The sequence below is a fragment of the Artibeus jamaicensis genome, unplaced genomic scaffold (assembly GCF_021234435.1).
Source record: "Artibeus jamaicensis isolate MK-2021 breed Jamaican fruit bat unplaced genomic scaffold, CSHL_Jam_final scaffold_754, whole genome shotgun sequence".
NCBI classification, from domain to species: Eukaryota; Metazoa; Chordata; class Mammalia; order Chiroptera; family Phyllostomidae; genus Artibeus; species Artibeus jamaicensis.
In genome coordinates, this window is record NW_026522054.1 from 7,532,840 (window position 1) to 7,557,933 (window position 25,094).

The window sequence follows — 25,094 nt, forward strand, 5'->3', positions numbered from 1 at the left end:
GGCAGCCCTGCCCTGCGCCAGCCTTAGATACCTGGTGACCTTGGGAGGGGAGAGGCCCCTGCCCAGCTCCCTGTGTCCCCAAAGGCTTTGCGTTTCAGACGTGACTCTGAGCTCCCGTGCCCACCGGCATCGCAGACCCCTCTGGGTGTCCCCGTCCGCACATAGAGAGCCCCTTGCCCCACTGCCGGCCTCTCAGAAAGCCACTCTGTCCATGCACCGCCTACCGCAGAGCCCCAGCCCCACCCTGCCCTGGACCCCAGGCGGTGGGGGGCGCTGCTCTGGGGAAGGGAGTGCTGGGGCCCCATGCACCACGCGGCCGGCCTGGCATGCAAGCTGCAGCCCGCAATTACAACGTTCCCGCAGCCGCCACCGAGGCAGTACAGTCCCCCGCTGGAGGCCAGGAAGGTCTGCGGAAGAGACGAGGAGGGGAGGACACAGTGGGGGGGGTGTCAGAGAGGACGGATGTGAGATCGGTTAAAGAGAGAAAAAAACAGGGAGGCAGGGACGGAGACCCAAGTGGCTGCCTGTGCGGGGCATCAGGACGAAGCGGGGGCAGGGTGGCCGCAGGCTGGGGGTGGGAGCTGGGCGGGGGCGGGGGTGGGGGAGACTGGCCCCCAGGCCCCTTGTCATCTCCAGGTGCATCTGCAGCGGACCAGGCGCGTGTGCTGTGGCTCCTGTGACTCTGGGGACTTCAGAGAGTGCCTGCCCACCAGCGTGAGTGAGTTAACGCCCCCCAACCCATCAGGCACAGAGTTGGGGGTGGGGGCGACCCCAGAGCAGATGCACCTGCCCTGGCCTGGCAGAGGCTGGTGGCCTCCAGCTGGGCCTGGGCTCTTGATGAGCAGGCAGGAGGTGGGGGGGGCAGCTTTGCTCCTGTCTATGCCTGGCTTCTCCTGTGGCCACGTGTCAGGGGCAGCCTGTTCTGGGGTCCTGGGATGGGGGTGTGCTTGCTTTATGTTCCTGCTGTTAACGGGTGGGCTGCTCCCCGCCCCCCGCATCTCTAGGGCAGCTCTGCCCTGGACTACCGGCCTCGACCCTGACCCGGCATCAGAACCACACAGAAAACACATCCCTTCGCTGGGTCCCCAGCCAGGCCTCTGGGGGAGGGGCCTGGCTTCGGGGGCACAGGTTCACCCCGGGTGGTCCTACTAGGCAGCCAGAGTGACAGCCGCCTTCTGTGCTGCCTGTTCAGGGGCCACCAGGCTCAGTAGCTGAATTACAGTGAAAATCAAATACAAGTAGAAATTTTCCTTGTCAGCCGTGTTCTCACGCACATCTGTTCACTGAGGGAGCGCCCACGACCCCCACCCAGGGGTGGCTCCGCCCCCTGACACTCACGTCGATCTCGCTGAGGATGACGTCGATGATGCTGCCAATGACGATCAGGAAGTCGAACACGTTCCAGGGGTCCCCAAAGTAGCCCTGGGAGGGCGGGGCACGGGAATCGGGGTGAGCAGTCTGAGGAGGAGCACTGGGGGCCAGCAGGAGGCGGAGGTCCCGTGGGCCAGCCATGGGCCAACGGAACCGGGCCGGGCCCCGGACGCTCCCCCTCCCCTGGGGCTCCCATGAGCCCCCGACTCCCATGAGACCCCCGCTCCCACGCCTTCTGCCTTTGGCCCCTTCTTTCCTCCAGAGCATAATGTGGTCAGTGGGGAGGGGGTGGTTGGGAGCTCAGGATTTGGGGTACAGACGGGGAGCACTTTCCCCTGTTCCCCTCAAAGCCTCAGATGGGACAGCGCAGTCCTGACAGGGGAGGACAAGGGGCAGTGGACTCGGGAACCCAGGCCACCGCAAGGACCCCGGCCCTGGGCTGAGTCCTTAGAGGCTCGGGAGGGGCAGCCAGCACCCACCGGATCCTCGGCCAGCTCTGCAGCCAGACTCGCCCACCGGCCCAGCTGGGCAGGCAGACGTGGCCCAGGGGTGAGCGGCTTGGGAGCGGGGGAAGGGCTCTCTGTAGAATGGGGCCGTGGAGTGGGAGGCGGACCACCAGAAGGCCCCCCGCCAGGGCTCACCCGCTCCTGGGGCCCTGAGGCCCGGCACTCACCCTGGCCTTGAAGGCCACGAGTTTGAGCAGCATCTCCAGGGTGAAGATGAGGGTGAAGGCCACGTTGAGGATGTCTGAGATGTGGTTCATCTGCTCTGACTGGTTGTAGTGCTGTGGGGGGAGGGGCACAAGGTGGCCTCACGACCCTGCCCTTGGGCGAGGGAGAGGCCCTGCCGCTGTGGGGTGTGAGAGATCAGACTCTGACCTCGGGCTGGATGCCGGCTCCCGAGGCACCTGTTCTGCGCACACTACACCTGGACTTGGGCCCGGAGCCAAAACCAGAGCCAACGAAACCCCCCCAGAAGTGCAGCAGCAGAAGAAAGACAGGGAGAGCGCACCTTCCTCACCCTCCCCTCCTCATCCTCTGCACACCCATCCCCCCCCCTCACGGAACTGACTGCTAACGAACCACTAGGCCCGGGTCCAGTTCCCTTCTCTACCCCAGGCAGCACCTCACCACCCAGCAGGTGCCGGGAGGAGCAGCCTGGCCCCCTGCCCCCACCCCCCGCGCTGGCCGGCCCCGGCCCGCCGGCCCTCACCTGCATGCCCAGGCAGATGGTGTTGAGCATGATGAGGGCGAACATCAGGTACTCGAAGTAGGAGGAGGTGACCACGTACCACACCTGGTACTGGTACGGGTTCTTGGGGATGTAGCACTTGAGCGGGCGGGCCTTCAGGGCGTACTGCACGCACTGGCGCTGGGACGGGACACAACGGGGCGTCAGCAGGATGGGGGGCAGCCGTCCCTCCCGCCCCCCACCACCTGCAAGCCGGGAGCTTGGGCCGAGGGGCCTTCTGGGCCAAGGGGGGAGCACCCCAGAGGCCGGCGGGCTCCCTCTGAGTCACCACGGGCCTTTCCAAAGGTGGCTCCTGTCCAGCCCGGGCCCTGACGGGCGTCCCCACTCTGAGCATCCTGAGGGGACCGTGAGAAGAGCCACCCACCAGCTGGTCGGCGATGGTGGGTGGAGAAGGGGTGGGGTGTGAGTGGGAGGCCCGGGGTCGCCCTGGGCCCGGGCCCTTCCGGGGCACCTGGTTCTTGTTTAGCTCGCAGTTCTTGTACTCCGTCTCCCCCTGCTCCTGGAAGGTGACGATGACGAAGCCCACGAAGATGTTCATCATGAAGAAGGCGATGAGGATGATGTAGATGATGAAGAAGATGGCCATCTCCACCCGGTTGTTGTAGACGGGACCCTTGTCCTCCTCATATGAATCGATGGCCCTGTACAGGAGCCTGGGCAGGGGGACAGGGTGGGCTGGGGACTCGGCCAGGCCAGCAGGCTCCACCCTTCAGGGGGGCTTTGTGAAGGGCAAGTGTCGGGACAGGGGTCTGGGTCATGTGGGGGAGGCCGGAACAGACCCCGGAACACAGGCCTTGCCTTCCTGTGGGGCGCCCCCCCTGCCCTCACCGATTAGAGAGGCCTATGCCGATGGGGACAGGGGACATTTGCCCGGGGGCCCTGCCCAGCTCTGTTCGGAGTGAGCACTCAGCACACCAGTCCTCCAGAGCACCCCAGCCAGTGCCCCAGCACCCCTGGGAGCGGCCAAGGGGCCCCAGCCCGGCCCCCACTCACTGTGGCCAGCCCTCGAAGGTGGAGACGGTGAAGAGGGACATCATGGCGGACAGTACATTGTCGAAGTGGAAGTCGTTGTGCATCCACTCGCGGGGGCGCAGCTCGATCTGCGTGGGGTCCCCGTCCTTGTACACGTAGTAATGGCCCCTGGGCCGTGGTGGGGGCCGTGGTCACTGCACCGTGCGTGGCTGCGCTGTCCCCCCCACCATGTCCTCTGGGCTCTGGGCAGTGAGTGTGCAGGCAGCTGATGTCCAGATGGGACCAGAGGGGACCTGCTGGGCCCTCCCTCCCCCGTCAGTGGCCCCCTCTGTGAGCACCCCTCCTGGGCAAGGGGCTCTGCCCCCAGCTCCTCCACCCGGAGCGGCACCGGCCCCTCACACATGTCCCTGTGTGGTGGCCCTCCACGCGACACACCTGCATTCCTCCTCTGTCATCTTGGACAGGTCGGTGCAGTAGAAGAACTTGCCCTGCGTCCAGAAGGAGAGAAGGGACAGACACATTGTCATGGAAACAGGAGTGCCGTGGGGTTGGGTGGGGGAAGGGCAGCAGGCAGTCTGAAAGGAAGAGCTGGTGTCTTCTTCGCAGAGGGTGGCCAGACCAGGGGCGGGGGCCCCAAACAGTCCCAGCCCTCAGCCGGCCACTGAGGCCCTGACCCAGAGACGCAGCCCTGTCTGGGTTCAAGGGGTGAGGGGGCGAAGGCCATCATGTGACTGAGCGTGGCCAAGGTTCTACCTCACAGTTTGCAAACAGGACATTTGTGGGGAGGGAGAGGACTGGGTCATGGAAGGACGAGCCAGGGCGCTGGTGACCCCAAAGCCAGAGGGCTCCAGAGGTCTGCTCAGTGGGAGGGACACCCCAGCAGGGCTGGTCCCTGGAGAGGAGCTGAGGACAGGGTGGGTCCGCTCCCAGACCAGCAAGTGAAGACAGACCCCCACCCGCAGAAGCTCCTGGGAGACTAAATGACAGAGACGCACCCACGGCACACGGGCCTCGGAAGCCTAGGTGTCTGAGGGGGCGGGGCTGCAGGACTGGGCAGGGGCGTGTGTCGGGCAGGCCTGGCATGGTGGGGGTGGGCAAGAGTGACAGAGGGGCCACTGCAGGGCCCGGCAGGCATAGGGGACACCCCCACCCTGAGGGGAACCACAGAAATCTGGGCGTGGCAGGTGCACGGGGCGCCTTGGGGACAGCCGCCCTCTCGGTGTGGAGCCCCTTTGCTGAGGGGGAAGGGCCACTGCGGCCCGGGCTCACCTTGAAGAGCTGCACCCCGATGCAGGCGAAGATGAACTGCAGGAGCGTGGTGACCAGGACGATGTTGCCGATGGTGCGGATGGCCACGAACACGCACTGCACCACATGCTGCGGCGGGGGGCGGGGCGGAGGGGAGCCATGTGGCTGGGTTGCAGCGCCCCCCCTTGCCATTCCGGCCACGGGAACCCCTGGACCGTCGGGCCCCCTGCCCCCAGCTGGCTGCCGGCCACAGGTCCCTGGGAGCATGGTTGCCCAGTCCCACGGCCACCCCCAAAGACAGGCAGAGGGGGACGGGACGTGCCCAGCTGAACCTGGAGAGTCGGGCCTGCAGCCCCTCTCCCTCCCTGCCCAGGGCCCACCCAGGGCCCCCACCTTCAGCCCTTTGGCTCGGTTGATGGCTCGCAGGGGCCGCAGCACGCGCAGCACCCGCAGGATCTTCACAACGGAGATGGAGCTGGACCTGGGCAGGCGGCCGAGGGCAGGCTTCAGCCCCTGCCCCTCCAGCCCCTCCCCTTGGGCCTCGAGGTGCCTTCCACTCCCCCCACCCCCACCCCTGCACCCGGGGCTGGGCGTGGGCTGCCCCTGGGGAAAGCTGCTCCTGCTCTGGGGCCGAGTTCTTTCTCCTGTCAGCGCACAGAACAGGCTTCCTGGCGGGGAGGGGAGGGCAGGGCAGGGGAGGGGAGGGGTGCAGGCTCCTCCGCCTCATCAGACTGGGAGCCCAAGTGTGGGTCCAGGTTCCCCAAAGGGCTACTGACACTGCCTTCCCCTCTCTGGTCCCCTCCTGGTCTCCAGCTCGTGGCTCTGCCCACTGGGCGTTGTGACTTCAGCCCAGTTGGTGACACCCCCAGGGAACTGGCTCCCCATCGATGGCTCTGAGACAGCCTCCCCAGTGGATGACTCCCATTCTCAGGCCCTGGCGGGGCGTAGCAGGGCCCTCACTCAAGCCGCATGGACACCAGGGACACGGCCACCACCAGCAGGTCCAGGAGGTTGAAGTAGTTGCGGCAGAAGGAGCCTTTGTGCAGGAAGGCGCCGTAGGTCGTCATCTGCCGAGAGACAGGCAGCGCCCTGGCTGGGGCTGGCGGGGGCGGGGCTGCACCGGACCAGGAGGGGCTGCTCGAGGGTGGGTCCCCTGGGTCTGCTCCGAGGAGGTGGAGCGGCCGGGGGTGTGTGTGTGTTCTGTTTTCCACTTCGGTTCTGGGGCAGCCGTGCCGGACCCTGACACAGGGTCTGTCCCCATGGGGCCACGGAGCGGGGAAGCCCTGGCCTCCCCTCTTCCGCAGGACACCGCACAATTCCTCCTCTGCCCCGGAAGCTTCTCCAGAAGTCCCTTCAGCCCCACGAACGGCTGAGTCAGCTGAACAACCCCCAGGGACTTGAAGACCATCGCCAGGGCCCTGACCTCTCTCTTTCCAGCCCCCGGGACCCTGGCCACCCCCTCACTCACCTCTCAGCTTCTTTCATAAACTCTCGGTAACCCGCCAGGCCCTCTGCTCAACCACCTCTGCCCTGCACATCTGATGGGGCCGAGGCCTTCGCTGGCCGCCTCTGAACCAGGCCGAGATGCAGGCATCTCCCCAAGGCAAGGGCCGCTCTCTGGGCCCCTCACAAACACCTTCCCACAACGCCCTGGCCGCCATGCAGTCCCCTGGACCACCCCTGGTCTCCCTTCCTAAAGAAATCCTGTCCAGGTTCAAAACCCGCCCAGGGCAACACTCAGGGCCGCCTGAAGGGAGGCCTCTCAGCCACTGGTGACGCGGGTCCGCTGCCCTGCTGGCAGTGCCCTCAGCACAGGGAAGACCCCCGAGGCTCCGCACCCGCTCGGCCGAGTGGCTGAGAGGCATGCGGGCTGCGGGTCGGCTGCGCTCCCGCTCAACCCTCTCCCCGGCTGTAACCCCTCCGGTCCCCTGGCTTCTGGCTCTTCCCCAGCCTCCCTGCACCTTCTCGCTTCTCCCTCGTCCCTGCCATCCGGCCAGAGGGAGTGACATATGAGGAAGCTGGAGATGTTTCGGGTCTGGTTTCCTGACCCAGAGACGCCCCACGCCCACGCTGAAGCCACCCCGTGGCCTTCACTCACCTTCAGGATGATCTCCACGGTGAACACAGAGGTGAACCCGATGTCAAAGTACCCGAGGATCTGGGGACAGGAAGGGAGAGAGGTCAGCGAGTGAAAGGATGAAGCAACGATGTCATTGTCACCATCAAAACCACCATGACCCCCATCACCATCCTCATCACCACCATCATCGTCATCACCATCATCACCATCACCATCACCATCATCATCACCATCACCATCATCACCATCATCACCACCATCATCACCATCACCATCACCATCACCACCACCATCATCACCACCACCATCACCATCATCACCATCATCATCACCACCACCATCATCACCATCATTATCATCACCACCATCAGCACCATCACCATCACCATCATCACCATCATCATTCAGCCCAGAGGATGAGAGCCTGACTGTGCTCGTGCTGGGACGAGTGTTCAGAAGGAGTGCACCAGGCAGTCTCTACCCTGAAGGGACTTGAACTCTAAGAAGCTGTGGTGCCCATAGCCACATGCAGGACACAGCTGCCACCAGCCGCAGAGGAAGGCGTGTGCTGGCTGAGGGCTGCAGTGGGGGGGGGCCTGGCTGAGGGACGGGGGACGTGGAGCGGCAGAGGGCCAGCCTGCCGCCAGCACCTGGTTCCTCATGGACTCGGCCCGGATGGGGTCCTCGGCAGCCAGCGCGGCGCTGCTGAGCATGATGAAGAGCAGGATGAAGTTGGTGAACCAGGTGGCGTTGACGATGCGGTGACAGAGGACGCGGATCCTGCAGGGACAGGAGGGCCAGGAGAGCCGTGAGTTGCTGGGCGCTCAGGCCTCACCTGCCTCTGTCCTGTGGGTGGACGCAGGCCCTGTCTAAAACCACCCCCAGAAAGAGCCAGTGCACCCAGCCCCCCGGTGCCAGCGATGGGCGAGGCTGAAGCCTTCCTCCCCCCCGGAGCTGCAGTGCCTCAGGCAGGGCACAAGACCCCAAGCTCCAGGAGTGGGTTCTCCTGGTGCAGAGTCGGGAGACGGGGGTCTTGGGAGAGCTGGGGACAGCCCCAACGGCCAGAACCCCGGGAGTCACCCCACACAGCCGGCCGAGGGGACACGCACTTGTTGGTGGGGCTGAAGATGAAGAAGGAGCTGGCTTCTGGGATGGGCACCGCCTTCTCTTTCAGCTGCAGCTCAGCCAGGGGCCGTGGCCGGGGGCTCACTGGGACCTCGGGCTCATCTTCCTCGTCATCCCCTGTCGGGAGGGGGCCTCGCTGCTGCAACGTCTGTCTCAGACGCTCACAGGCTGGGGGGGGGCGGGGGGTGCCATCCGGGCACCTGTGCCAGACGGTCCCTGAGGAGGAGGGTCAGGGCTCTCACCTGGGAAGTCAGCCGAGGGGTAGGGGTCCTTCACCTCGTTAACATTGGACTCGAACTCGTCGACTTTCAGCTGCAGGAGAAACACGAGGAGGAGGAGGAAGATGAAAACGGGGCCTGGGTGTCCACTTACGGGACCTTCATGGGAGGGCCCGTGTGGGCTTTCACTCCCAGAGTCTTCCCTATGGCCCTGGGGACGGGGGCGCTGTAGTCATCCCCTTTTACAGATGACCAGCCAAGCCCGGAAAGTCCAACCAACTGCCCCAGCTCCCTCGGGGTGGAGCCAGGACCCCAGGCTGTCTGGTGGCAGGCACGGCGCACCCCCCACTGACTTCTCCAGGCTCCGCCCCCACCAGGACCCCCAGCCCTCAGGGGTCGTCCTCTGACCCAGGGAACGTCAGCCCCCAGGAAGGCTGAGCAGGGCCAGGCTGGGGCAAGGCGCTCCAGGTAGGACGGTGGGAAGCCAGTCTGGGCCTCTCGGTGGAAAAGGGGTGCCGAGTCACAGGGGGTGGAGCCCTGGGGCTCTGAGGAAGTCTGGGTCGCAGGTGGGGCATCTGCGCTTCTCAGCACAAAGGCTCACCTGTGGGGGCTGTAGCCATGGACTGTCCCCCGCTGGGGTTGGGGGAGGCGCCCTCACCTGGCTGACCACCTGTCTCCCACCTCCCACCCTACCCCACCAGCACCCTCGGGCTCGGGTTGGGATAAACCAGGGGACTTTCCTAGTGGAGCCTGCCCTTGACCTGCCTCTGAAACCACCCTGTGCCTGGCTCACCTTGGCAGTGGTGGGGATCCCCTCCCCCTTGGGCTTCTGGTCCAGCTTCTTGGCCACCACCGACTTTTCCTCCTCTGGCCTGTCTGGGAGACCCCTGCATTGAAAACCAAGAAAACCCAAAGTGGAGACCGAGCTAGAAAGTTCTCAAGGATCTGCCGAGGTCGAGGCTCCTTAGGGGATCCTGCCCCAAAGACCCTGAGAATCAAGCTCCAAAGAGCCACCTGCCTGGAGCTGGGACGCCAGCGCCACTGGACAGTGCCCCGCCCAGGACGCGGCATTCACCTGGACATCTTCCTGCGCTTCCTCTCCTCGGCCTTGGCCTTCTGGGCGGAGGTCAAGCTCTCGGCCTCGGCCAGGTTGTCCACCGCAATGGCCAGGAAGACGTTCAGCAGAATGTCTGAGGGCGTCCAGCTAAGGGGCTGGGGCTGTGAGTGTAAGGGGCCCAGGTCCTCCCTGCCTGGTCTTGGGTGGGGTCGCCAGAGACCCTCTGGCTAGAGCTCCCCCCGTGGGAGGGCTTCGGCACAGGGCCATGGACATCCTTGGCACGCTTCCTGCCCAGGGTGCCCAGAGAGGGCCCAGGCTCCCCTGCGGCCCTGAGCCCCACCCCGTTCCTGCCCAGGACTGAGCCCAGTGCCTCGCAGACACATGGGGGCTCAAGGGACAGGGGTCCCGCCCTGCCCCCGCTCATCATGTCAAGTCCCGCGGTGCAGGTGTCTGGCCCGGCACTTTGGCCCTCTCTGCCCGCCCGCCTCGCCTTCCCATCTGCCCCTTTGTCAGTCACTCTGCCCAAGGTCCGGCTGCCTGGTGCCCCGCTTCCCCGCTGCCTGCCCCCTGCCTTTGCCCCAGGCTGGCTCCTCACGGCTCCTCCCCCAAGCAGTGACCTCCTGTCACCCTCCCCTGCAGCCGGTCAAGGAGCATCCCACAGTGACTCCTGCACTTGCCCGCCCCACCCGCTGCCCTGTCCTGTTTCCCTCCTCCCCCCAGGAGCCTGGGAGCTGCCCTCCGCCCTTTAAGACCCTCCCCCACCCCTCCCCCAGCCCCTCCCTGCACCTGCAGGGATACAGTTGCCACAGACGAAGAGGATGATGAAGTAAATGCACACAAGCATGCCGGGGTAGGTGGGGCCGCCATAGGCCATGATGCCGTTGTACATCACCGAGTTCCAGTCCTCCCCTGTCAGGACCTGGGGGGTGGGGGGACTGAGATCCTGACCTGGCCCCAGGCCTTCCCCCTCCACCCCCGCCCAGACCCCAGGGCCCTGCTTGAACCCCCACACATCCTGCAATGAGTGCAAACCTCATCCCTGGCTTTGCAGGGCCACAGAGTGGGCGTGTCCCTGAGTGGGGCCACTGCTTCCCTGTGCTCCGTCCCTAACTGCACAGTGTGCACCCAGCCTCCTGGCCCCCCCCCCGCCTCCAGAAAGGGCACGAGGTGTTAACTGTCTCAAAGACACTACGCCTGCCCAGCCCGGGGGTGACTGGGAGACAGAGAAGCCTGCACTGGGGCTGGGCCAGCCGACTATCACGCCTGCCCCTCCACTGTCCCCATGGGGGTGCCCCTCACAAGGGCCCGCACAGCAGAGGGGGTGCCCTGGCTCTGCACAGGGCAGCTCCCCCAGCGGCCTCTGGGCCCTGGGAGCTCAGTGGCTCTGGGAGCGGGACTTGGCTGCCCCAGTCCCACTCCCTGGGGCGGTTCCCGTGTGCGCTGGCTGAGGCGTGTCTGCAGGGTGAGAGATGGTGCGTGCTTCTCGGGAGCACCCAGCTGTGGGGAGGGAGGCCACCCCGTCCGGCTTGGCACTCAGAGGCAGCAGCGGCACGTGACAGATGAACAGGCGCCCCGACTCCCAGCCCCCCAACTCCATTTGTTCACAAACTGCCCTCTGACTGGGGGCCAGCGCTCTGCTGGGCACACAGGTTGGGGTGGGCACAGCTCCCCGTTCAGGAGCGTGGAGTAGGCAGATGAGCAACTGTCATCATGGAGAGAGCCACAGGGGACGAGGGAGCCTGCAGAGGGACCTCGGCCTCAAACCCGCAGATCCGAGGAGCCTTCCTGGAGGAGGCGACGCCCGCCCCGATGCGGAGGAACAAGAAGCGGCCTCGGCCCCAGAGGGCAGCGCACCTGGAAGACGCTGATGAGGGCCTGCGGGAAGCTGTCGAAGTTGCTGCGGCGCACCTCTGTGTCCTCGAAGTCATACCTGCCCCCGAAGAGCTGCATGCCCAGCAGGGCGAAGATGACGATGAAGAGGAAGAGCAGGAGCAGCAGCGAGGCGATGGAGCGGATGGAGTTGAGCAGGGACGCCACCAGGTTGCTCAGCGAGGTCCAGTACCTGCAGGGGGTGGTAGAGAGGTGGAGGGGGCGTCCCTTCCCACGGGTGTTCATGGGGCTGGGTGGGCTGGGGGAAGGCGGGGGGCGGGCTGCCCAGAGGGGGAGGCCCCCGGGTCGCGGTGCCCTCCACTCTTCCCTCCCGTCACAGCACCCATCTGGTGTGCCATTTCACACTCGTTCACAGGACAGCTGTGACTTCTGCTTCTACCGCGGGACTCTGAACCCACGAGAGTAAGGACCACTCTGGTCCATGTGCCTCACAAGACACCCAGCTCGGGGGGGGGGCACTTCGTCAGCCTCACAGGTCCACCCACCCTCTCCTGTCCCCTCACCGCCCTCCCGGCGCCTCCTACTCCCCTTCCGTACGCCCAGCCCCTTTCCCTCGCCTCCTCTCCTCTTCCTTCCCCTCTTCCCCCTGCCCGTCTCTCCTTCCTCTGCCCCAGGCTCCTCCTCCCTCCCCTAAGACTGTGGGAAGAGGTTGGAAGAAAGGGGAGGAGTGTGGTCCAAAGAGGGGACGGTGTTTCTCTTGCACAGACAGGGGTGCCTTCGCGGGAACCGGAGGCCCCCGGGCCGTGCGCGATGAGAGGGACGTGGGCCAGCCGAGGAGCGCAGCGCCCGCCCAACTCCCCGCTCACTTGGTGACCTTGAAGATGCGCAGCAGGCGGATGCAGCGCAGCACGGAGATGCCCAGGGGGCTCATGGCGCCCGACTCCACCAGCAGCACCTCCAGGATGCCGCTGCACACCACGAAGCAGTCGAAGCGGTTGAAGACGGACATGAAGTACTGGCGCAGCCCCAGCCCGTACATCTTCATCAGCATCTCGATGGCGAAGAGGGACAGCAGCACCCGGTTGGCCACGTCTGGGGTGGGGGGGCACAGGCCGGCTGAGCCGTCCGCCTCGGACTCCCGCGCCCGTCTCCAAGCCGTCACCTGCCCCCCGGTTATTTGTTCAGAGCTGTCTTCGCCCCGGCTGAGCAGCCTCGTGTGTTTGCTCTCTCTGCTCCCTGAGAGCCCGTGGGCGTGCCCCACCCTCACCGGTGGGCAGCACAGACGTGGTGAGAGATCTCTGGCCCTGGAAGCCTGGGCCCCTAGGCAGCTGTGTGCTTTATGTCCCGTGTCCGTGGCGGGAACGGTTTGCACAGACACCTGAGCACCCCCGTGGGGGTCTCCCGCAGCACTGCTGTTACTGCCCAGAAGGAGGTGCCGCCAGCCCCTAATTTCTAGAAACCGACATCAGTATCCAACTGGCCTCATCCGCCACGCTCTCGGCACCACCGGCTGGCCTCCCCCTGGCCCGCCTCACCTTGCAGGTGGGTCAGCCACGTGGGCTGGTGGTGGTGCTCTGAGGCCACGGACAGCGTGTTCAGGGCCACAATCAGGATCACCAGCCAGTAGAAGGCTCTGGACTTGATCGCCTCATGGCATTTCCAGCGGAGGACACGGTTCCACCGTCTCCAGTGTCGCCTGGGGGAGGACAGAGCAGGAGGAGGCCAGGGGCTGCTGCTGTCCCTGAGTCCCGGCTTCCAGGCAGACCCGGGCCAGCCACGCGGGGTCTGAGCGGCCCTCCCCGCAGCCATGTGAGCGGCCACACTGGTCTGAGACCTCTGTTCTTCCTACCACACTCCCTCCTTCAAAGGCGAGCGACAGTGATGCCCAGGACAGAGGACGCGATGCGTGCGGCCCTGGGCACAGTGCCCGGTGGGGAGCGGGGCTCCGCGTTTCCCGTCTTAGTGAGCCCGGCCCTGGGTGCCGCATCGTGACCGCCACGGGAGTGGTTCTTTAGCAAATTGACGGCATCGGGTGGCGGGTGGCTGCCGACCCAGCACGTGGACGGTCGGGGCTTTTTGGAAACGAGCTGGCAGCGCACAGCCAGGGGTGCCGTCTACGCGCCTGTGACCCAGCAGGGGCTTCGAGGGGATTTGCCAGCAGAAACGTTCACCCTCTGGCAGAACTGTTGCCCGCAGGAGTCTGTTCACGAGCCCAGACTGAAAGCGTCATTCCATGTCTCTAAGTCTACACACCATGAGATGTTCTTGAGTATCACCAAGTACCCGCACCGTGGGCTCCTTTAAAGTGTTACTAAGCACCCTTACTGTGGGACGTTTTTCAGAAGTTATGCCAGAAGAAGGGGTGTGAGCCATGAAGCCACGTGAAGGCTGGGAGGAGCTTCCTGAAGGGAGCCAATCGGAAAACTGCGTGGCGTTCCGCCATCGGCCAGGCAGTGGAGACAGCAGGAACCACGGCGGCTGCCACAGCTGCGGGGCGGGGGGAGGACTGGGGCAGCGAGACCGCCCGTGTGCTGCAGCAGCGGTGGGCACAGGTCCTGCGGACTCTGGTCCAAACCCAGAGGGCGTCCGGCACCAGCAGCGACCCCCCTGGCAGCCGTGGATGCTGGCGGACGGTGACATGTGGTGCGGGTTCATTTGGGTACCAAGTGCACCATCCTGTGGGGGCGCTGAGAGTGGGGGGGCAGTGCCTGTGGGGGGCTGTGAGGGATATGGCAACTCCCTGTACCTTCCGCTCAACTCTGCCTCAGCTTCACCCTAAAACTACTCTAAACACAATGTCTCAATAACAACAAAAAGAGGCATCTGAAGTTGGCCTCCAGAGCTCCTGTTAAGTCACAAACGTAAGTAGGTAAGGAGCACCTGACACGCATCTGATACGCAGTGTCTCCCAGGGGCCGGATCCTGCCCTGGCTCTGAAGTGACAGTGATTCTGTAAATCACCCCGTGGTGGGAGGAGCCCAGACAAAATCTGGTAAACCTGCCCTGTGTGTGCGTGTGCATGTGTGCATGTGAGTGTGAGACAGCGAGAGAGGAAGACGTGGAAAGGCCTCGGGGATGCTGCTGTTACCATGGTTACTCCTGTGCAGGGAGAGGGGCCTTCAACGTCTCTGTGATGTGTTTCTCTGTTCCATCTTTCACCACCTCGGTGATGTCAGAATTAGTAGAAGACAGCAGCCACCCAAACCAACGCGTGCTCTTGGGACGAGGGTGCAACGGGGCCAGCCTCCACCCCACAAAGGCACACCTGCGCCTCCCCGGCAGAGGCTCCAGAAACCCCCGCCCTGCCCACGCCACTCTGGTCCTCGGGTGGCAGCAGTCCATAACAGGGCTACGGGACTGGGGCAGTGGCCCTGAAGCCCTCAGAGGGAGGTGGCGGGGCTCTGATGAGTGTCTGGGGGGCCCCAGGCTGGGGGCCGGGTGGTGGGCAGGCACTCACACAAACTGGATGAGCTTGTTCAGACCCTCGATCTCATACAGGCTCTCCGTGTCCGAGCCACCTTCATCCAGCGACAGCTTCCCTGGGGACAAGAGAGACCCGTGCGGCTGGACACACCCAGAAAGGGCTACAGGCTGGGGGCCCCTGGGATGGCAGGCCCTGGGGGGACCTGGATGCCCCTGCCTTCCTGGGACCAGGCCACCAGGAGCACAGCAGGGGCATTGGATGGGCAGGCGATGGGCAGGCAGGTGAGGCCTCGCAGCGTTGGGCCCACGGGAGGCCAATGTTCGGAGCTGCAAGGCCTTGGACCAGCTGCTCACCTCTCAGGGCCTCGGTGGTCTCACCTGCACAGCCCAGTGCTGTGCCTGCTCCGTGGGCCCCCAGCTTGCGGGGGCTCCAGGGAGGAGGTGCCCCCGGGAGGGGAGCTGGGGCAGAAGAGGGCCCGGGCCCCAACCTTCTAAGTCCTCCACGTCCATGACCTCGCCCTGCGTGATCCAGCTCATGTAGCCCCGGAGGTCCTCCTCCAGCTGCTGCTTCTCCCGGAGCTTCTGGAAGGTTCCCCTGGACTTGGCCTTTTCCCGCTCTTTGGTGAACTCCCTGTGGTGGGACAGGGAGGACCGGAGGGAGGAGGGGCAGCGTGGGAAGGGTGGACCTTCTCAAAGACAGACAGTCTGTGGCTGGCACCCCCCCCACCGTGGCCCAGCTGACGTCCGGGGTGCAGGTGCCCTTATCGGGGGCTGAGGAGCGGCTCTCCCTGCCCCTCCCCATGCCGCCTCCAGGAGCCCTTGGGGACGCTCAGCCCCTCTCCTCATGTCTTCTCTTCCTCCCTCCACTCCTCCTGCCTTGCCCTGGGGGGCAGCAGGGGTCAGGAACCCGGCGGTCCATTGCCAGAACAGAATCAGCCACGGATGCTCCAGTTTCCCAGGGAGCACTCACGGGCCTTGAAAGAACCAGGTGACAGGAAAGGACTCGAGGGTTGGGGAGGGACCCTCAGGCCACCGTGCAGGGCAGAAGGGAGCGTCCAGCACAGCTGGGAACTCGTGGGCACCCTGGTGCTGAGCCCGGGCACAGCCAGGGCCAGGAGGCTGTGCACACGGAGGGACAGAAGGAGGCTCACAGGGAAGGGAGAATAAAGGACAATGGAAGGGTCCCTGCCTGCAGCACCTGCCTCTTCCTCGCTAGCCAGGGAGCAGGCCCTTAGCCGCAGGGGACGCAGGAACGTGCGGACTTCTAAGTCACGGCTCCCTGTCCTGTTCTTCCTCCTCCTCTCTCTCCTCCCAGCTGCCTCTGGGCTTCCTTACCCGCTCAGGACACCCAGCACCAGGTTGAGGATGAAGAAGGAGCCCAGCAGAATGAGGGTGACGAAGTAGATCCAGGGCCACTCGTTCCCGATGGCATCGTTGACCTGGAAGGACAGAGGGGTTAGCCTGACTGAGTTGCCCACTCCACCAACCCTGGGGGCAAGGAGACAGGGCGTCTGGACCTTGGGGGGGCTTTTTCTCTCCTGAAAACCTAGGACCTCCCGGGGGGGGTTCCTGCTGACCCTCTACTTGGCCCAGGTGATGCTGACCCATTTCTCCCTCCAACAGGCCCCTCCCTGGCCTGACTCGCTCACAGAGCCCACCCCTACTTGGTTTCTTTACAGTCAAAAGATTTCAACATAGAAGAAACAGTGGAGTCTCAACCTGAGCCGGGCCAGCGGCCTCATGACCAGCATCCATGACTTGGGACAGGCCGCCTCCAAGGGGCTGGGGTATGTCTGGGTCCCTGCAGCAGAGCTGAGGCCACACAAGGGACCACCTTTCAAGTGGCGAGTGATTTGCTTCCATGGTAGGAGCTCACAAAAACTGTTCATGTGAGTCCTCCATACCAGCAGAGCATTTGACATGTTACAATGTTTCCCCCACTGTTATAATGTTTCCCCCACTGTCACAGTGTTTTCCCCACTGTTACAATGTTTCCCCCACTGTCACAGTGTTTCCCCACAGTGTTTCCCCCACCAGCAGCTCATGCCGCTGCAGCTGAGTCAGTATAGCAGCCAGACGAACTAGAGGTCTTGGATCTGTTGCTCACAAGCTCCCTAACCATGGGCAAGTTACTGAACCTCTCTGAGCCTCAGTTTCCCCATCTGTGAAATGGGAACAGTGCCTCCCATTACAAGGTGATTAAATAGGAAATGCAGCCTAGCTCTCAGTAACACCAAATAAACAGCAGACACCCCACGAAGGTTTCCACGGCATCAGCTTCAGGCCGCTCTGTTGTGATGAAGTGAATCCTCCCACTCCCTGCCAGTGCCGCCCAAGGACGTGGGCAGCACTCTCCTGTCACGGGCGAGGAAACTCGTGTCCAGTGTTGATCATACGGGAAAGCAGTCCTGCCCAGTGGCCAGAAGAGACTCAAGAGGCCGTCATCCCCCAAGAGACCTGAGGCTCCAGGCCCTAAGCAGTGACACCAGCCAGGCTTAGGGATGAGTTAGGAGGGGAGACCAGAGCCAGACCCGTGCTCCTGGCTTCCTCCTCTGCTCCTCCCAGTGCTGCACAGGTAGGCTCCACCCTGGGGGTGTCTCAGGGGTGCGGGGACACACACCTGGGGACCAGAGGGGGCTCCCAGGGAAGAGCGAGAAGAGGCAGGGCCGCCCCCGCCCCCGTCAGCCCCGAGGAAGAGAGATGCTCGGGCAGGTGCGGCCAACCCACCCAGTACAGGACCTCGGTCCAGCCCTCCATGGTGATGCACTGGTACACCGTGAGCATGGAGAAGCCGAAGTTGTCGAAGTGCGTGATGCCGTGGTTGGGCCCCGGCCAGCCGCCTCGGCACTCGCTGCCGTTGATGGTGCAGGGGCGGCCCGAGCCGGTCCTGGCGCAGGGGGACGGCTTCTCGTTCTCCACCGTGGCCACGATGTCTGCAGGCGGGAGGGTTGGACAGCAGGCAGTGGGTGGTGACGGGAGAAACGTTGCTGGTAGCTTTCCCAAGGCCAGCAGCTGTGGCCAGCGGTGACCCAGCGTGCGGCGGCTCCACGGCAGGGTGGGCCCCCCCCCACCCCGGAGTTGTCGGGGCCTCTGCCACAGTTCAGCCCCGGGACTCACCGGTCCCGATGAAGTAGCATGTCTTGTGCATCTTGCCCTTGAAGAGCTCCAGGCCGATGATGGCGTAGATGATGACCATGAAGAGGACCAGCAAGGCGATGTGGAACAGCGGCAGCATGGCCTTGAAGATGGAGTTGAGGACCACCTGCAGACCTGCAGCGGGGCGGGTGGGAGAGGAGCGAGGGAGGGTCAGCGCCCCAGGGTCCCCTCCCACTCTCCCCGCCCTGGGCAGCAGCCTCTGGGACACCAGGGCAGGAGGAGGACCCAGAACTGGGCCAGGGAGCAGGCGGGGGCGGGGTGGGGGGCGTGAGGACACTGCCACCCACTGGGCACCCCGGACACCAGCCGCAGGGGCCTGAGCACGCGGAAGGCTCTCAGGGCCTTGACGTCCAGGCCGGCGCCCTTGCTGCTCAGCGGGGCAGTGTTGCTCTGAATGACGTTGACCTGCTCCAGAATCACCGTGAAGACCCTGGTGGGGGGAGGGGAAGGGAGAGGGCCCAGCCGTCAGAGGAGCACTGTCCCCGGGACCCCGTGTTCCCTCTGCGCTCAGGGGACCCACAGGAATCCGACGGGAAGGGTAGCAGACACAGTTCCCCCCATGGCCAGTTCTGCTTCAGGGACACCTGCCCAAGGGTCTTACTACAAAATGTTCTGAGGCCAAGGTCAGTCTTCCAGAAAAGAGCATCGGAACCATCTGTAATGTCGCCTCAGGGCACGGGTTGGGGAGGAGAGGCATGTGTGTGTCACCTACGACTAGAGTCCCCAGCCCAGGGGCTCGGCCACCCCACCGAGGGCCGCCGGGAGGCAGCAGCCCCTCATCCGTGGGGCCCGGGGCAGGGGGGAAGAAGTCCGGAGCCATGCTCCCCCTCCTGGTCCCACCGCCTCCTCTTCTCTAAGGGACTCAAACTTCCTCAGTCTTTTGGAAGTCCATCCCCAGCCCTTCCTCCCAAACCTTGCTTTTGACGGCCGAACCGGGGACCCACTGGGTGTGAAACAGTGCTGCTCGGGGTGGGGCAGCTCCTGACACCGTCCTTCTGGAAGTCTGTGTCTTGGGCTCCAGAGGGAGCCTGGCTCACCGCGTCCCTCAGCTCCCCGGGTGCCCAGGGCAGTGCCGGACGTGGTTAACAGTCAACAGAGTGTGCGCTGCCCTGAAGGGCCGCGTGGTGGGGAGGCGGCCACCTCTGGGGCCGAGGCCACCCGGGTCTGGGGGTCAGAGCACGGCCCCCCGGGGAGCAGTGTGACCTTGGGCAAGTCTCTGGACTCCCCAGGGGCCTCAGCTTTCTTAAAGGGAGAAAGTAGCCTGGTGATCGGGAGAATCGAATGCGATGTTAGAGCAAGGCGCGTAGCAACTGCCCGATAGAGGCTGCCAGCACAAGGACGTGGTCGTGCTGACGGGTTGTCTTAGGGGCTGACCTGGGTGCCCCGAAGTTACAGGTTGGAGCCCGGACCCTCAGCTCAGACTGGCTGTATTTGGAGACAGGGTGTGGCATAAATGACTAGACGGTTGGCTGGGGGTGGGGGATGACGGGCAGCAGATGGAACCACAGGCATCCCCTCTGGGGCGGGCGGGGTGTGACCGGCCAGGCAGGGTATCCTGTCGGGGACCCCACTGAGGCGGCTCCTCCCACCCCATGCACAGAGTAGGGTTCTGTCCTGCCCTGGGGTGCTGGCGGCGGCGGTGGCAGGCACAGGGTCCCCGAGGGCCTCTTGCACCTCCCTGCACTCTTGGCCTCACCCCAGGAAGACGATGATGAAGTCAAGGGCGTTCCAGCCGCTGCGCAGGTAGGCGTCCTGGTGGAAGAGGAAGCCGTAGGCGATGATCTTCATGGCGGCTTCGACCGAAAAGACAACGAGGAAGAAGTACTCCAGTTTCTCCTGCGGGGGTGGAGCCGTTACTCCTCGGGCCGCTCCCCAGCACCTCAGCCCACCCTTGCCCCTCAGCCCCAACCCCCCACACCCTGAAGACCCTGCCCATGGGCTCCTCACTCCCCGGCTGACGTGGAGAACCTGGCACCTCTGCAGCTGGCTGGGTCCAGGCCCACCATCCACGCCCATGCTGGGCACGGTCCCCAGGCCGACATCCACACTCTGTGGACTCGTAGCTCCTTATGCCAGGACAGGGCCACATGCCACGCCTGTTAGCTGCGAGTCCCAGCTCCCCCACCAGCTCAACCACCCCCCAGCTCGGAGCGCCCAGGTCAAACCCATGGCCGGAGCAAGCAGAGGGTGCCCAGGTCCTGCCCTGAGTCATGAGAACCCTGTCCCATGGGTTGCACGACCCGAGGCCCCTCTGGCCTGGGCTCTGTGTCTCACTGGGTTTGTCCCAGACGTTTAGCAAGGGCACCCCAGGGGGGCCTGGCTGCCTCTCCAAGGTCCACATCATCAGCGTTCCCCAAACATCCTCCCAGGGTCGCCATTGGCGGGTGGGGGGCCGCTGCCGTACACCTGTCACTGCTCACTGGCTCTGCCTGAAACGGCCCGAAGCCTTCGGGAGACGGCGCTCGCTCCTTTGCAGAACAGAGGTGGCAGAAACCGCCTGCATCCTTCCAGGACGCATCCACCATCGCTGGCACCCTCAAAGGCGCCGTAACCCCCAGGCCTGTGGGGGCCGCTCTCCTGCCAGCACCCTGTCTGTCGGTTCTCACGGGGCTGTGGACGGGGCCATGTCTGGGGCCATGTCCTACCTAGAGCTCATGTTCTTGCCCTCATGTCTTCCCACCCCTGGGACCCACTCGTCTGCGTGCGTCCCTGTCTCTATCAGTGGCACCCAGCGTCCCTCTGGACCCAGAGCCCTCCAGCTATGCTTCCCCCTCGCCAGTGAGGGGAGTGGGGCTCGGAGAGAGTGGGCGCCCAGGCAGCCCACCCCAGCCCACCTGCAAGACAGAGTTGGCTGCGCTCCGGGTGAGCCAGCCTGAGTGACTCCTGGCGAACCGCCGGACCCACGGGTCTCGGGGCCCTGGCCCCTGGCCCCTGGCCCCATGCAGCCTCCAGGTTTGGAAGATGACCCGCTGGGGGTGAGGGAAGTGGCTATATTTAGCCTGATGAACCCTCGCCCCACCGACTAGTCTAAGCCGGTCTGGGCAGGCTGGTCCTGCCTCCCACCCCAGGTCTGGGCTCCGTGGGACGTTAGTGGGGGGCCAGGAGGGCCAGGAGTGCAGAAAGGGATCCCCTGAGCCCCACCCGGGCTCCAGGCAGGACCCGAGGCCGGCACTCATCGACACCCCCGTGCTGCCCAGGAGATTCTGGGGTCCTTGTGTGCAGATGGGGAGGCCGGGACTCGGGGAGCGTGGAAAGCTGCCAGCAAAGGGCCAGCTCCAGGCAGTCTTGTCCAGTTTGAAACCCTGTGCCTCCCCAGTGACGGCCCAGTGACAGCCCGGCTGGGCCGAGTGCTCGGGGTTATCCGTGGGGCTCCTGCTCACCCCCAGCAAGCGAGGGCTCTGGGGGAGGGGTGGCGGGTGCCTGTGGGGGCTCAGGCAGCATCAAGGTGGGGCCTCGGGTCATTTTTCCAGGCCCCTGCTGGGTGACCAGGCTCCCTGCCTGCACCCTGCACGACCTGGTTCTCTGATGGTCAAGGCCAGAGCCGAGGCCGCCCCGGGCACATTCCTGACCCTATAAAAAGACAGCCATCCTGCCTGCCAGAGGCTCAGACTGCAGCCTCCCGAGGGCCGGGCAGCAACCCGAACCCTAGGAATGTCCCAGAGGCCCGGCCCTGTCTGCGGGAGCCACTGCGAAGCCAGGGAGGGGCTGGCCCACCGCCCCCACCCCAGGCAGCACTGAGGACTGCTTAGCCACCGTTACCAGAAATCACCCAGGACCTGGGAATCCGGCAGAAGAAAGGCACCACGTCCCCGTGGTGTCACAGTGGAGGGTGACCTAGCTGGCCCGGCCAAGGGCTGTTTCATCAGTAACTTCCAGGTTTTCTCAACCTCGGCCCCGGTTATGTTCAGGCTGGGCAGCTCTTTGTGCGGAATTGGGGTCCCACGCATCATGCAGTGTTTTCGGCCTCCCTGGTCCCCACCCACTGGAAGCCAGTTGCACCTGCTGGGCCCCCATCTGCCCCTAGGTCCTCCTGAGCCCTCAGCTAGAGCTGCCTGTGCGGCTGGAGGGGCGCCTGCCCTCTCTGGGCCGACCAACCCGGGACACCGCATCTGGCCCCGCATCTGAGGTGACGTCATCGCCGCGAAAGCTTCCTCTCCCTGGAGCCCCAGGCCGGGGAACCCCCAGCCCGCGTCTAAGGCAATGCGCGTGGGGCCCTAGGAAACGTTTAGGGAGTTCAGGGACGTCATTCTGTTTCAAGATGGAAACAGCCCCCGCGTGACTGAATACCCTCCCGGAGGGCAGATCCTTTTCTAAGGCGTCAGTTTCTTAGAGAGCGGACATAGAACCCAAATCCGCAGTCCTGAAGGGTGGGTGGGCCCGGGGCATGGGCCCAGAGCCCTCCCAGACTCAGGACCAGAGAGGAGCCGCTGTGAAGGCGAGGGGGCGGGGCTCTGAGACTGGCGTCCCGCTGGGAGTTTACGTGGCCCCGCCCACAGCTGCCCCACCCTCCAGTCGAACCCAGGAGGGAGCCGGTGCTCTCCCAGTGGAGCCCAGCTGGTGCAGAAGCCCACCCACCTGGGACCGACTCCCTGGAATCCTGGACCCCATGTGAGGAGGGCCAGGTAACATCTTTCTCTCAAACTCCCCACCCCGGCAAGGCAGGGGAGGGACAAGCCTGTCGAGACCACAGTTTCCAGGGATGTCTCCTAGAAGTCCTCCTGCCGTCATTACGATCGGCAACACAGCGGTCACAGGGCAGGGCTAGAAGTCACAGGCCTGTGTGACAGATCCCCGGAGGAGGCGCACATGGGGTGTCCCTGGGCCCAGCACCCCCACTCTCTGAGCCTCGGTTCCCTCGTCTATGATGTCACTCCCTCACAGGGGGACGAAAGTGGGCCATAGAGGAAAGCGTTCAGCACTGAGCCTGGCATCTAATACGGACGCATCTGGACTCGGGAAGCACTTTTACTGGCTTCGGGTGGGTGGACCCTTTAAGTTAAGCCTCCACTGTCTGGCCCATAAAACAGTCCGTCTAGCCCTGGCCTGTTCTGGTTCCATCACAGGTTATGCCTTCTGCCTGTGGTCCTTGATGGGACCTCCCAGGGAGATGAGCTCGGTGGGGACAGGGTTTTCTGGATTCTGTCCAGGAGGGGAAGTGGGCACTCAGCTCCCTATAGACCTCAGTTTCCACACCCGTCACACGACACCGTGCCGAGGACCCAGGAAGGTGCCCGGGCACGGTGACGCTCTCTCAGGGATGGGCTGGCACGTCACAGAACCCAGTGGAGCCGAGGAGCCACTGGGCAGCCCCGCCAGTGGTTCGGGGCGTCCGCATCCTTGGGGGCGGGAGCTGCAGTCCCGGTCCCCCGCCTGGTGCGGACCTCGGGCGGGGAGGGGCCTCTTACCAGGCCCGTGTTCAGAGCGTTGCTGTCGTCCTCCGGCAGGGGCAGGTACACGGCCAGCGCCACGCAGTTGGCGAAGATGGTCAGGAGGATGATGGTCTCGAAGGGTCTGGCGCCGGGTTAAGGAGAGCTCTTGTGTGAGGCGTGGCTTCGCAGGGTGAGGGGCAGGAGGGCGCCCCGGGAGGGAGGGCCCTGATCTCCCCCGCAGGTGGAGAGAGGCCCGGGCTCCCCTGGGGGGCAGAAACTCCCTCCCATGCTCTGAGGCCCCCAGGCGCTGGCTCGGGCTGAGGCCCAGCAGCTTCCAGGGCCAGGAAGCCTTAAGGCCCCACGCCTGCCTCACACCCGCCTCACCTGCCCTCTCCCCAGGAGCCCGGGCCTTCTGAGGTTCTGGCTAGACAAACTTGGGGGGGCTCCCTGGGGGAAATGGGGCTGACGGGGGACAGGCGAGGGGCCCACAGAGCAGGCCCAGGAAAAGGGACAGTGGGGAGGGATTCCTGAGCCCCAGAGCCCAAGGAGGGAGTGGATGACCACCGGCAGGACCAGCACCCTCAGAGCCACACACAGCACCCCCACCCCTGACGGACCTGCCCCTGCACAGGCATCTTCTGGGGCGGCCCAGGCCAAGCCAGGGCAGGTGGCACTGAGGGGGGAGGGGGGAGAGGGTGGGGGGCTCGGCTGGAAACCCCATTCCCCAGGTGCTGCAGGGGCAGAAGCCTGGGGGGGAAGGTCCAGAGGGCGGAGGCTGGGGGAGGTCCCTGCCCCCCTAAACCTGACCCCTCGGAGGCAGGGCTGGGGGAGCACAGCTGGTTCTGATGAGAATGACCCCGACCTGGCCCCACATTTTCCCTGTCCAGCTCCTTACCCCTGGTCCCCGGGAGCAGCTGCTGGGAGGCCGCTCCCAGAAACCCTCAGAGACATTTCAGATACACCCACTCTTCTCTGGCAGCCCCAGGATGCCGCCCCCCCCCCCGCCTGCCTCCTCCCTCCTTCCTCAAACAGTCCCCAAACCTGCAGGGCTCTTCCTCCCAGAGCCGGGCCCCCGGTGCTGAACCCGTGGGGTCTGAGCTGGGGTTGCCAGGCTCCTGGCCCTTCCTTACAGCCCGGTCCCTCCACCCCACCCCAGCTCCTGCCTCTCCTACCCTCACCCCGCCCATCGAGGGGAAGGTTTTCTTGCAGTGCCCCCCATCCCCAGTTTATTCTCCCTCATCCTATATAGGAATGAGGCTGTTGCTTCAAAGCCCTCAGGGAGACCCCAGGTGACGTGCACTCGGGAGCACTGGCCAGCAGCCCAGGAACACCCAGCCTGGCCACAGCGGTCAGTGGGCATTTGGGTGGGGGGGGTCACTAGGACCTGGCCACCCACTCAGGCCTCCGAAGCCCCCCCATCCGGTCTTCTTCCCACTCCCTCTTGCCTGAAGGCTTCGTTCCCGCAGGGTCCTCCAGCAGTGCCACCCCATCTCCACGGCCCCATCTCCGGTTCCCCCTCTCCCGGCCCCCACCTGCGTGGCCCGCGCCTCCCCGCCCTGGGCCCGGAGGATACTTCCACTCCACGACGCTGATGCAGGCCTTCCTCAGCGGGTTCTCGAGGGTCAAGCAGAACAGGGCCCGAGGGGGCCTGGGCAGAATCTCGGGGGCCGGCTTCTTGGGCTGCTTCTTCCTGAGGCCCTCATCCTGGGGAGAGGACGGCTCCATGCTCCCGGCAGCCCTGGTTCCTCCTGCTGCCCGCCCCACAGCCTCTCCTCCCTGCGTCCCCTGTGCCCTCCTCGCCTTGGGGACTGGCCTCGGTGTCTGCAGGGCCCAGGCTGCCTGCTGGGCCAGCGGGGGAGGGGCTGAGGATTACTGTCCCAGCTTCAGGAGTAAAATTAGCCCCTCAGGCCAGGCAGCTGTCATTCCTTCGCGGCCCAGCAGTGACATCCCAAAGTGTCCCTGGGAGGGTGGGGGTGGGGTGTTGGAAGGCACCT

General features: G+C 64.9%; 1 protein-coding gene across 1 annotated transcript in view; it reads right to left on the reverse strand.

The window, feature by feature from the left end:
- The window catches only part of CACNA1S (calcium voltage-gated channel subunit alpha1 S), a 33,997-nt gene extending 9,092 nt beyond the window's left edge, over window positions 1-24,905 (reverse strand). Inside the window, exons 1-29 of the mRNA XM_053659529.1 lie at window positions 24,674-24,905; window positions 23,137-23,242; window positions 19,428-19,567; window positions 18,019-18,161; window positions 17,693-17,845; window positions 17,303-17,508; window positions 15,911-16,014; window positions 15,064-15,206; window positions 14,610-14,691; window positions 12,688-12,848; window positions 12,019-12,244; window positions 11,177-11,384; window positions 10,121-10,241; window positions 9,341-9,455; window positions 9,059-9,152; window positions 8,290-8,359; window positions 8,032-8,164; window positions 7,573-7,702; window positions 6,941-7,000; window positions 5,803-5,909; window positions 5,236-5,323; window positions 4,864-4,971; window positions 4,030-4,082; window positions 3,616-3,762; window positions 3,074-3,275; window positions 2,584-2,742; window positions 2,045-2,155; window positions 1,339-1,422; window positions 351-407 (exon numbers count right to left, since the gene is read on the reverse strand). Of these exons, the coding sequence (XP_053515504.1) occupies window positions 351-407; window positions 1,339-1,422; window positions 2,045-2,155; window positions 2,584-2,742; window positions 3,074-3,275; window positions 3,616-3,762; window positions 4,030-4,082; window positions 4,864-4,971; window positions 5,236-5,323; window positions 5,803-5,909; window positions 6,941-7,000; window positions 7,573-7,702; window positions 8,032-8,164; window positions 8,290-8,359; window positions 9,059-9,152; window positions 9,341-9,455; window positions 10,121-10,241; window positions 11,177-11,384; window positions 12,019-12,244; window positions 12,688-12,848; window positions 14,610-14,691; window positions 15,064-15,206; window positions 15,911-16,014; window positions 17,303-17,508; window positions 17,693-17,845; window positions 18,019-18,161; window positions 19,428-19,567; window positions 23,137-23,242; window positions 24,674-24,825 (3,663 nt within the window). The 5' untranslated portion in view covers window positions 24,826-24,905. The remainder of the gene's footprint in view (window positions 1-350; window positions 408-1,338; window positions 1,423-2,044; window positions 2,156-2,583; window positions 2,743-3,073; window positions 3,276-3,615; window positions 3,763-4,029; window positions 4,083-4,863; window positions 4,972-5,235; window positions 5,324-5,802; window positions 5,910-6,940; window positions 7,001-7,572; window positions 7,703-8,031; window positions 8,165-8,289; window positions 8,360-9,058; window positions 9,153-9,340; window positions 9,456-10,120; window positions 10,242-11,176; window positions 11,385-12,018; window positions 12,245-12,687; window positions 12,849-14,609; window positions 14,692-15,063; window positions 15,207-15,910; window positions 16,015-17,302; window positions 17,509-17,692; window positions 17,846-18,018; window positions 18,162-19,427; window positions 19,568-23,136; window positions 23,243-24,673) is intronic.
- Between the last annotated feature and the right edge of the window lie 189 nt (window positions 24,906-25,094).